At 43.3% G+C, this 12,542-nt stretch overlaps 1 protein-coding gene across 1 annotated transcript in view; it reads left to right on the plus strand.

Moving 5' to 3' along the window:
- Positions 1 to 483: 483 nt before the first annotated feature.
- Positions 484 to 12,542, plus strand: part of fam222aa (family with sequence similarity 222 member Aa) — a 262,440-nt gene continuing 250,381 nt past the window's right edge. Inside the window, exon 1 of the mRNA XM_080208106.1 lies at positions 484 to 1,811. Within this exon, the coding sequence (XP_080064232.1) occupies positions 1,687 to 1,811 (125 nt within the window). The 5' untranslated portion in view covers positions 484 to 1,686. The remainder of the gene's footprint in view (positions 1,812 to 12,542) is intronic.

Genomic DNA, 12,542 nt, shown 5'->3' on the forward strand with positions numbered 1-12,542 from the left:
AAATGAAAATAATCTGAAAAGTATTCAACCTGAAATATAAATCCTAGCACCTTTTCACCGCAGACGCTGGCTGTCCTACCGAGTGTTTCCAGCTTCTGTTTTTTATTTTAGATTTTCAGAATATGAACTGTTTTGATTTTTTTTCCCTCTTAAGAAACTGGGCCATTTGACCATAGGAACAGATCATTTAAGTGCCTAAATGAGACTTTTAGTGCCTAATCGAATCATTTCTTTTCTCGTGAATGAGAGAATATAAATTTTGCGAATGAAGGCAATTAACAGAGAGAATGTGTATGTGGGTAATTGGTTGTTCAATAATTGCATTAAGAAATCACTAGTGGATCTGCCAAACCTCGATTCTGAAGATTTTTAATAAAAAAAACGCTCCGTTATCCTTACTACGAACAAGTTCTGAAATTTATGTTAGAATTTCTTAACAATCTTTCAATGCGAAGTAAACGGATCCAAAGGATGATGACGGCGCTTTAGCAGAGAGTTAGCGATGAGATACCGGTTTCTGTTTGTTTGCGGGGGAATTGCTGTCTGGCACCAGCTGCTACTTGACATGACTATGATTTTGAGTTTGGGTGAAGATGCAGTTAAATGTTGCTGGTGCCAGGAGTTGCGGCGTGAGAAAGGAAAATGACATGTCAGATGCTGAAATGAGTGTTTATTTTCCATTCTCTGATCTGGTGATTGACCTGATGACAATAATAGGGCGAGACTGGATGACGGATGAAGCTTCACGCCGCCTCGGTTGCTGCATTTTTTTTTCTCCATGACTAAGTAAAAGGCAACAAACTGGAGACAGAACAGTGAAGGGAAAGGGATAAAAACGGCACGGGGAGAAACGATGGAACTACAGAGAAAAAGACGGTGAGGTTTGATAACAAGAATAATCAAGAAGGATATTTGGACCACAGCAAACCTGAAACGACGGTGTTCAGCCTGGAAAAGAAGGATGACCGTCCTTCCGGAAGAGATCTTGTCAAATGGGAAATAAAGGAAATTTTAGAAAGAGAGAGAGAGGTGAGTCAGGGATGAACGGATAAACCAGTCTTGTATATAGAGAGAGATCAGATCAGCAGTTCCAGGCGGGGAACGAAAGCGGATCGGATCGCAGCCCAGGGACAGAGTGGAGATCAGAGCCGGAGCAAGATACAAAGCTGCCAAGATAGAGCGACAGATACACTGAGGCTCAAAGCAGCCCGGGAGAGGCGATCTAGAGGTTAGATAAAGGAGTAACAGGAGACAACAGCAGCACTCAGCTATGCCGAGGCAGTGGATCAGCAACCCTTCAGTCTCTCTCTTGAAGATGAAAGTGTGAATTTAGACTGTCTTTAATAACAACATCTAACTCCTCCACTACATCTGCTCCTTTTATCCCGAGTGTGAGCAGTTTTTGGTAACTGACACCTCGTTGGACGGGGACTCAACCTGGTATCCCTGGTTTTTACGTATCAATAGAAAAAATATCTCGCGATGAAAAAAATCAAAGGATTAAATTGTACAAAAGATAGTTTTAACCACTGACAAGGATTAATCTTTTTTTTCCACTGGTGCGGGATGATCAGATATTTAGTGATTGCAATCGGAAGGATCGGTGAACTCGATGCTCGGGAACTTTTCATTGCAAACTTTTTCTGAAGTCGACATATCGCAGCGTGGATTTTCCCCTCCTCTCCCATGGAGGGCCAGGATCCGGCGGCCACCCGGGTGGTCCCATTCATCAGGCTGGTTAAGGAGAACGAATTACTGTGGAGGAAGTTCCATTCAGTGGGCACCGAGATGATAGTGACGGGCAGAGGAAGGTACAGTAATAGGCAATGTAACCTTTCATCATCCAGAGGATTTTACCCCCAACGTCCTTTCCTTTATTCCATCCCCTTCCAGTCCACTGCCTAATATTAGGATGCGGTTCCACAGAGACATCGCCAAATGGCCAGTCCGCATTAATAATACTATCTGCGGATTGGAAATGAAATGGCCATTACCGCATTTAGATTTTCGGCTCAAAACAGGTCCACACATTCTAAATTAATGGAAAGTCTCATTTCTGCAAGAGGTTTTACCATTAAAAAATACTACATTGAGTGTTAATTCTATGACAGCACCAGGGATGATGAATCAGCCAGGGTTCCTGCCGCCCGCTCTGAAAGCCTGCGCCGACATGAATCGCTGGCCTGGGCAGATTCAGCGTGGCTGTAGTCGGAGCAGATTTGCGGAGTATACCGACAGAAAACCAGTTGTGAGCGCACAAAGAGCGAAATTTATTACCCTCCCGGGGCGGGGTGTTTATTCAATTCAGGTGAGTTGGTTGGGGTTGGTTGCTGGCCGGTGAGGTGGGGGTAGGATGGTTGAGGGAGGTAAGACGGGGCTGGGGGGTGGTTGTCGTAGGGTAAGGTGGGAGTAGAGTGGTTAGGTTAGGTGAGGTGAGGCGGCGGGGGGGGGTCGTTGTTGTGGGGTGAGGCGGAGGGGTGGATGAGAGAGGTAAGACAGAACCGGGGGTGGTTGGGGAAGGTGAAGAGGGCTGGGGGTGGTTGGGGAAGGTGAGGCAGAGTTGGGGGTGATTGGGGGGAGGTGAGGCTGGAGAGGCCTGAGGGGAGTTGGGAAGAGAGTGGGAGGTGTTATGGGGCGAAAGGGTGGATTGTTCAAAGGTACTTAGTGGGAGGGGGAATCTACTAACAGCCATTCCCCTGCCTTGCTGCTGACCCCTCACACCTGACCCATACTTTGCCATCACTCACCTACGGCCTGAGGTTCAGCAATAACACTAAGCCTTCAGTGGATGTAATACTGGCAGCAGCTATTCCTTCTCCAGTGTCTCTGCCCATCAATAATTATTAACTACTGGCCTCTGGCTGGCAGCTCTTGGCAGGCAAGACATCCAACCCTGAGTCCTTGGGAAAACTCCATCACATTCCAGGTAATTTGGCTGGTCTTCCCTAAAAGGGACAACACAGGATTCCTGTGGCGCTGAGGGGTAAGACACTGTTGTTTAAGTTTATTTGTATCACAGTTGGCCTTACATTAACGCTGCAATAAAGTCACTGTGAAAATCCCCTAGTCACCACACTCTGGCACCTGTACAGGTACACTGAGGGAGAATTTAGCATAACCAGTGCACCTAACCAGCATGTCTTTGGATTGTGGAGGAAACCAGTGCACCTGGAGGAAACCCACATAGACACAGGGAGAACATGCAGACTCCGCACAGTGACCCAAGCTGCAAATTGACCTTGGGGTCCCTGGTGCTGTGAGATGGCAGTGCTAACCACTGCGCTACCATGCCTCCATTAAAAGCAACCAAAAGAGTTTGCAAAGGGGATAAAGATATGTTAAGTGAGTGGACAGATGTTTGGAGTATGATGCTGGAAGATGTGAAGCTATCCGCATTGGTAGGAATAATAGAAAAGCAAAACATCTAAATGGAGGGAGATGAAAGGATATTAAGTTTATTTATTAGAGTCACGAGTAGGTTTACACTAACACTGCAATGAAGATACTGTGAAAATCCCCTAGTCGCCACACCCTGGTGCCTGTTTGGGTACACTGAGGAAGATTGCGGTACAAAGGGATCCAGGCACCCATGTATATGAAGAACAAATAATTAGGAAGACCAATGGAATGATATTAGTATTAATCATATATATTAATTATATATAAAATGTCCTTTTGTATCACTTATCAAATTCCACTCATGGATTTGTTCAGCCACCCATCTATTCTCTTCATATATCTTTTTTCGGAATGTACTTTCCCAGGTTTATAATTAAAAGTGTACACAGTAAAATTAGCACTAATTATCCTGATAGCTAATTTCATTAATGTTGTACTAAGTCATAGAGATCAAGAAGAACCCAGGTTCAACATAACAGCCCAGATAAGGCATAACAATTTAATGTCCACGTCCCTGGAATAAGTAGAGGAAAAATGAGCAAAGTTCCTCCTCCATTAGCCCTGTTAGAAGTGGGTGTGGATGTTAGGTAGGAACAGGTTTTATTGATTGTGATGTCCCTTCACAATAAAATGATTGGTTTGAGCTTGTTGAACATTGCCTATCAGAGAAAGTCTTGTATTGAATAGTGGCACATTATGATACACATGGAGAAATTCAGCAACAGGCATGTGACAGATCTCTGTAAAGAATTATGTTCCCACCACTCAGCTTCTAACCTTCAACTTTTAACTTCCATCTCAAAATAACATTTCCAGAAGGTAATTGATAAAGTACCACATCAAAGCTTATTGTGTCAAATAAAAACTTGCGATATATGGGGTAATATATTGGCATGGATTGAATTATACAATCCTACAATGCAGAAGGAGGCCATTCAGCACATTGAGTCTGCATGGACCACAATCCCACCCAGGTCCTATTCCCATAACCCTGTGCATTTACCCTAGCTAGTCCCCTGACACTAAGGGGCAATTTAACATGGTCAGTCCACTTACCTGCACATCTTTGGGCTGTGGGTGGAAACCAGAGCATCCAAGGAAACTCATGCAGACCCAGGGAGAATGTGCAAACTTCACACAGACAGTGACCCAAGCCAGGAATTGAACCTGGGACCCTGGCACTGTGAGACAGCTATGCTAACCACTGTGCCGCCCAGAAGATTGATTAGTTAACAGCAAACAGGGTGGGTATAAATGGGTCTTTTTCTGCTTGGCAGAATGTGATGAGTGGTGTGCCACAGGGATCAGTGCTGGGGCATCAACGTTTTACAAATTATACAAATGATGAAGGGACTGAATGTATGGTTGCTAAAATTACAAAGATAGGTAGGAAAGTAAATTGTGAAGAGGGTGTAAAGAGGCTAGAAGGGGACATAGGTTAAGTGAGTAGGCAACCTTTGGCAAATGCAGTATAATGTGGGAAAATATGAAATTGTCCACTTTGACTGGAAGAATAAAAAAAATTATCGGAAAATGAGAGATTGCAAAACTCTGAGGTGCAGAAGGATCTGGGTATCCTAGTGCATGAATCGCAGCAGGTAATTACAAAAGCAAATAACGTTATCATTTATTGTGAGGGGAATTGATTACAAAAGTAGGAAAGTTACACTTCAGTTGTGCAGGACGTTAGTGAGATCACATCTGGAGTATTGCATACAGTATTGGTCTCTTTATTTAAGGAAAGATGTAACTGCATTAGAAGCAGTTCGGAGGAAGTTTACTAGACTAATACCAGGAATGGGTGGTTGTTTTATGAGGAAATGTTGGGAGAGGTTAGGTTTGTATCCACTAGGGTAAGAGACAATTAGATCAAAGCCTTTACGATCCTGTGGGATATTGAAAGGGTTGATGTGGAGAGAATGTTTCCTCCTTTCAGAAAATCAAAAATTAGGGGTCACTGTTTAACAGTAAGGGGTCCCTCATTTTGGACAGAGATGAATTTTTTCTGAAGATGGTGAGTGTCTGGAACTCTGTTCCTCAAAAGATGGTGGAAGCAGAGTCTGTGAATCGTTTTAAGGTTGAGCTAGATCAGGGGTAGGCAGGGCTGAGGAGCAGATCAGCTATGATCTTATTGAATGGTGGAGTAGGTTCAAGCAGCTGAATGGCCTACTCCTGATCCTAATTCATACGTTTAGATGTAAGGATGCACCCAGATTTTTTTTAAAATTTCAAATCTTCTCCCTTCCTCTTCTATTGATATTAACTCCCGCTGGGGTATAATTCTATGAGTATTAGCAGCCATTCAGTCCCCGATCTACATAGCGATTTATTGGTAATCCGACCAATGAATGTTGGTGGTTTATTCAGCATGAAGTGCATCACAGCTGACTTTAGTCCTAATGTGATCTTATGTCCAAACATACAAATCTTCTAGCAGGGTTTACTGGTGATGACCAGCAGTAGGAAACCATGCTGACTATCCACCTTCTTTTCTTAACTCAGCACACTAAGACCAATTGCATCTCATATGGCCATGGCTAAAATTAGAAAATTTAGAAAATAAGCAATTAAACTTGGGCTGCTGATTTGTATGGCTCAGCTCTACGTTGACCAGTACTATTACATGGAGCTGTCACAGTCGCTAAACTGGTATATGCTATTAATGTAATTACCCCCCACTTCTTTCTTCCTCCCAGCAAGAGCAATACAATTCTTTAAGAAACATTTTGACACTCACTTGTATGCTGGTGAAACAGCATAAGAACATAAGAAATAGGAGCAGGAGTAGGCCGTCTAGCCCTTCGAGCCTGCCCCACCATTCAATAAGATCATGGCTGACCTGAAGTGGATCAGTTCACTTTCCCACTCTCTCCCCATAATCCTTAATTCCCTTGTCTATCAAAAACCTATCTACCCGTGACTTAAATATATTTAGCGAGGTAACCTCCACCACTTCAACGGGCAGAGAATTCCAGAGATTCACCACCCTTTGAGTGAATAAGTTCGTCCTCAACTCCGATCTAAACTGCCCCCCCCCCCCGCCCCACCTTATCTTGAGGCTGTGCCCTCTTGTTCTGCTATCCTTTCTAAGCGGGAAGAATCTCTCTACCTCTATCCTATCCATCCCCTTCATTATCTTATACGTCTCTATAAGATTTCTCCTCATCCTTCTAAACTCCGAGTACAGACCCAGTCTATTTAGTCTCTCTTCATAATCCAACCCCCTCAACTCCAGTATCAGCCTAGTGAACATCCTCTGCACTCCCTCCAAGGCCAAAATATCCTTGTGCAAGTGTGGCGACCAAAACTACACACAGTACTCCAGCTGCGGCCTCACCAGTACCCTGTACAGTTGCAGCAAGACTTCCCTACTTTTATATTCTAACCCCCTTGCTATAAAGGCCAACTTTCCATTTGCCTTCTTGATCACCTGCAGACTGGGTTTTTGCGACTCATGCACAAGGACCCCCTTGCTGCAGCATGCACCGTAGCATGCTGCAGCTTTTCTCCTTTTAAATAATAATCCCTCCTACTATTATTTCTGCCAAAGTGGATAACCTCACACTTGCCAACATTATACTCCATCTGACAGGTCCTCACCCACTCGCTTAGCCTATCCAGATCCCTCTGCAGACTTCCCACACCCTCCACGCAATTTGCTTTTCCGCTCATCTTTGTCTCATCAGCAAATTTCATCACCCCACACTCAGCCCCCTCCTCCAGATCGTCTATATAAATGGTAAATAGCTGAGGTCCCAACACCGATCCCTGCGGCATTCCACTAGTCACCAACCGCCAATCAGAATAGCACCCATTGATACCAGCTCTCTGCTTCTTATTAGACAGCCAATCCTCTGTCCACGCTAACACCTCACCCCCAACTCCGTGCACCCTACCCTTCTGTGGCAACCTTTTATGAGGCACCTTATCAAACACCTTTTGGAAATCTAAAAACACCACATCCACTGGTTCCCCTCTGTCTCCAAGATCAACTGCACTCCATGTGCTTCTTGATTCAGTCTGTATTTGCTGCACAGCTGCAAAAGAAATAGATTATAGAAACCTGATTATAAAACTACAAAAGGCATTTTGTTTTAACCAATTACAATATCTTTGTATAAAAGCTTTCAAATTACATGCCATCCAGCACTGGCTACATGTAGTAATTGCTTTATTTCTTTAATTTGGTACACACAGAACAAAGGAGGCAGTTTCCCCTATTTTTCCCTTTCTTCTATAGTATTTGGAACGCTGGAATAGAACTCCATGAGCACCATTGATGTTCTGATACTTGCTCTAGCCACCATTTGGAAGCTGAGGCAGTGGACAAGGGCAGCCTATTTAACTTGATGGGGGAATATGAGAAATTTCCGTCAAGGGCTATCGGTTAGTATATACACTAGCTGTCAACGTTTTGTGCTGACAGTTAATGTTTTGGAAGTCCAATTTCTGTGTTAGTGCTCACTGACAAAAAAATCAGCATGAACCCTTGCCCTGTTGCTAATGCAAGTGATTCTGGACCAAACGTTATCACAGGCAGGAACTGTTGTGGTCAAAAGTTCTACCTACATTATGTTACAGTTGGAATGATTCTCATTACCAGCAATAGTCAAGTAGGATTGGCACTGTAGTAAATCAATCACTGAAAAGGAAAGAGGAAATATAGGGAAGAGGGGAAATCAATGACAAGATAAGGGGAAGGAAGATGCAGCAGTTGGGGCTAGTGCTATTGTGGGGGTAGGAGGTCGGATAAACAGGTGTGAAGAGCAGGAAGAAGAAAGCATCAGGGTGAATTAAGGTGGGAGCAAAAGATTACCAAATTGAATTGAGAGGGGATAGAGTAAAGTATTGATGGAGTGAAAGGATGGGGAGTTAGATTAGATGCAGTAAGTCTGTGAGTTGAGTCCTGAGCCTATATGGTTTTGTGCTGAAGTGTGAGGATTAGTTGTGGGAGCGTGACTGTTTCTATGACATTTAGGATTCTAATAGTCGACTAAAAATCCAAACATCACTTAATTGTGAAGTGTGAAAGTGCTTTAATATTAAGTAGAATGCATCACTCAATGTGAGATTAACAATTTCCTAGCAGATCTAAGACCTCGGGCCTAGAAACTGGCTATATCTGGGGAATGGAAAGTCCTGGGGTAAGTATTTGGATGCAGTAAGGGGAATAGAGTAAAGGATGAATTCTAACAATAGCTACAGAATGCATGTGTAAGGAGCTATGTAATAATGATGTCACTCAGAGGAGAATCTTAGAGTGCTTTGTTCATGAGACTTAGGAATAGGAATGGACTACTCAGCCCTGTGGGTCTGCTCCACCATTCGATAAGATCATGGCTGATCTGGTTGTGTCTCAATCCCACTTTCGTGTTTGCTCGCCCCCTCCCCCGGTAACAACTGACTCTCTTGCTTATCAAAAATCTGTCTAATTCTGCTGAGAATAAATTCAATGATCCAGCCGCCAAAGCTTTCTGGGGTAGAGAATTCCACATTCTAATTACCCTTGACAGAAACAAATTCTCCTGATCTCAATCTTAAATGGTGTACCTCTTATACTCAAACTGTATCCCCTGGTTCTGGTCCCCCCTACAAGTGGAAACATCCTTGTGGTATCTAATATATCAACACCCCCCCTCACAATCTTATGTTCTGATAAGATCCTGTGCATGGTTGAATATGCAAATAAAGATTACTTTGAAAAAGCATATTTGCCTCCAGCTAAATCTCTTGTTAAGAGGAAGACACCCAACATCTTCCACAGGACTGCCCAACAATAAGAGATGGTGGCAGAGTGACAGGATTCACAGAAACACAGTACAAAATGGTAGGAAACAGCCTGAAGAGAAGCCTAGCAGTTGCCGATTGTTGCAGGTGAAAGGTTGTCAGGCCTACCTGGCAATCAAACCAGAAGGGGAAGCTATGAGGTCACCACAGCAACTTTCACAAAAAGCAGCGCAGGAAGTGGGAACCTCCATGCAGGATGATCAATGACTTTTGTCCTACCTCCCCAGAATCATTCCAAGACATATAGGGTCCCAGACAGGCAATGGCAAAATTGGAAAAAGCAATTCACTAATTTTCGAAATGCTCCAGATCTTGATTAGGACTTTGTTATATGGCATCAGTACCATTGCAGCTGATATGCTGGCCAGGCAGGGGGGTGAATGAGAGTGCCTCCTATGAGGATATCATCAGAGCTTTTAACCTGTATTTTAGCCTTAGTTGAAACATTGTCATAGAGAGGCAAAACTCAACTGTTGAAATTAAGTAACAGGCAAAAGGATCAATTCATTTAGAAATGATTCTCACCATTTGGCTGATAACTGTGAGTATAGAACATTAAAATATTATTTAGTAAAAGACAGAATAGTTATCAGTGTCTTGAAAGAAAGCCCGTCAGACTTTTTACAATCTAGAGAAGATTTGACTTGGAGTGGTACAACTGGCTAAACAGGCTGAAGTGTGAAAGCAAAACAAAGTGCTTGTAAGGAATGAGCGAGAAATTTTGTGGGGAAAAATAAGGCATTCAATTTATTGAGTTCACCGTGGCAGCAAACAGAAAAATAAGCTAAAAGAGTGCCAACCTTTGTTTTATAATGGCCCACTGTGGCTGGAGAAAGATCCACCGGTCCCCACCCAAACCACAGAGTGTCATGGATGTGGCAAAGTTGGTTATTTTAAAAGTGTGTCACTCAAAAAAGCCTGTGTTTGCAAAAAAAAGAAACACCTTTTAAAGGCAGTTTCATACAAGAGATGTAGGAAGCCAGACAGCCTGAAAATATTTTTTTTTTGATAAAATCAAGGCAAATAAAAGCCAATAATGGAATGTTAACATTGAAGTCAATGAATATCATACAGCATTTGAATTGGATTCAGGAACTGGTGTCTCAGTTGTGCCTGATGGAGTTAACTGGCTACAGAAAGTTACGCTACAATCTTCACCAATCTAACTTTAAAGTTTGGGAGGAATCAAGCTAAAAGTCATAGATGCAACATTAAGGGATGAAGACAGAACAATCTCTGAGACACTAGATGCAGGATTTTCCAGCTACGCTCGCCCCAAGGTTGGAAATCCCACCCAAGATTAACAGACCTTTGTATTGTACGTGTCCCGCCCGCTATGATTTTTGTGGCAGGCGGAATGGGAAAATTCCACTGCCTATTAAGCAGGAAAACCTGTAAAGGTCTGAACCTAATCCTGAAAATTGGTGAAGTCAAAAACCAAGAACATGGCAAGAAATTTAGAAGAGAATTTCTAAAACGCATCAGAGAATTGGGAAAATTGAAAACCGTGTACCACATCACACTAAAGGCACATACAAAAACCATCTGTCTGTTTGTTTACATCCAGGCAAGTCCCACAGTCCGTTCTAAAATGGGTAAGAAGTGAGATAGAAGCGATGCTTCAACAAGGGTCGATTTGCCAGTTACAAAATCAAATGAGGTGTTTTTTTTAATTCATTTACAGGATGTGGACATTGCTGGGTAGGCCAGCATTTATTCCCCATCCCTAGTTACCCTTCAGAAGATGGTGGTGAGGTTCCTGAAACCACTGAAGTCTCTGAGGTGTAGGTACACACATTGTATTGTTAAGTAGAGAGTTCCAGGATTTTGATCCACCGACAGTGAGGAAACAGTAATATATTTCCAAGTGGCTTGGAAGTGAACTTCCAGGTGCTAGTGTTTCCAAGTATCTGCTGCTCTTGTCCTTCTAGGTGGTAGTGAAAGGTGCTGCCTAATGAACCTTGGTGATTTTCTGCAATGCATCTTGTGGATGGGGTACACATGGCTGCCACTGTCCATCGTGGTGGTGGGATTAAATGTTTGTGGAAGGGGTAGAAATCAAGCGGGCTGCTTTGTCCTGGATGGTGTTGAGCTTCTTGTGGTGTTGTTGGAGCTGCACTCATCCAGGCAAGTGGAGAAGATTCCATTATACTCTTGACTTGTACCTTATAGATGGGACAGGCATTGGGGAGTCAAGAGATGAGTTACCTGTCACAGGATTCCTAGCCTTTGACCTGCTCTGGTAGTCACAGTATTTACACAGCTAGTCCGGTTCAATTTCTGGTCAATGGTAACCCCCAGGATTTTAATAATGGGGAATTCAGTGATGGTAGTGCCATAAAAAATCAAAGGGTGATGGTTAGATCCTCTCTTGTTGAAGATGGTCATTGCCTGGCACTTCTGTGATACAAATGTTACTTACCACTTGTCAGGCCAAGTTTGGATATTATCCAGGTCTTGCTGCATTTAGACATGGGCAACTTCAATATCTGAGAAGTCACAATAACTGAGCATTTTGCAATCATCTCTGAACTTCTGACTTTATGACTGAAGGAAGCTCATTGATGAAGCAGCTGAAGATGGCTGGGCCTAGGAACCTACCCTAGGATCTCCTGCAGTGATGTTCTGTAGCTGAGATGATTGATCATCGACCATATTTCCAGAGGCTCCATCATCACTCATGTCAGCCTTCGGTCAGTTCGATTCACTCCACGTGATATCAAGAAACAACTGACAGCACTGGATACTGCAAAGACTATGGGTCCTGACAATATTCTGGCAATAATACTGAAGCCTTGTGCTCCAGAGTTTGCCATGTCCCTTGTCAAGCTGTTCCAATACAGCTACAAATCTGGCATCTACATAGCAGTGTGGGAAATTGCCCAGGGATGTCTTGTATACAAGAAACAGGACAAATCCAACCTGGTCAATCGCAGCCTCATCAGCCTACTATTGATCATCAGTAAAGCGATGAAAGAGTCTTCAATAGTGCTATCAGCAGCACTCACTCAGCAATAACCTGCTCATGGATGTCCAGTTTGGGTTCCTGAACTCATTACAGACTTCCCCCTGATTCCCATTGACTATGGCATCAAAGAGGAGCCCTAGCAAAACCAGATTCAGTCAAATGCTGCCTTGATGTCAAGAGCAGTCAGTCTGACCTCATCTCTGGCATTCAGCTCTTTTGTCCATGTTTGAACCAAGGCTGTAATGAGTTCAGGAACCCAAACTGGGCATCCATGAGCAGGTTATTGCTGAGTGAGTGCTGCTGATAGCACTATTGAAGACTCTTTCATCGCTTTACTGATGATCAATAGTAGACTGATGAGGCTGCGATTGACCAGGTTGGATTTGTC

The sequence above is a fragment of the Carcharhinus amblyrhynchos genome, chromosome 20 (assembly GCF_965287045.1).
Source record: "Carcharhinus amblyrhynchos chromosome 20, sCarAmb.v2.hapA, whole genome shotgun sequence".
NCBI lineage: Eukaryota > Metazoa > Chordata > Chondrichthyes > Carcharhiniformes > Carcharhinidae > Carcharhinus > Carcharhinus amblyrhynchos.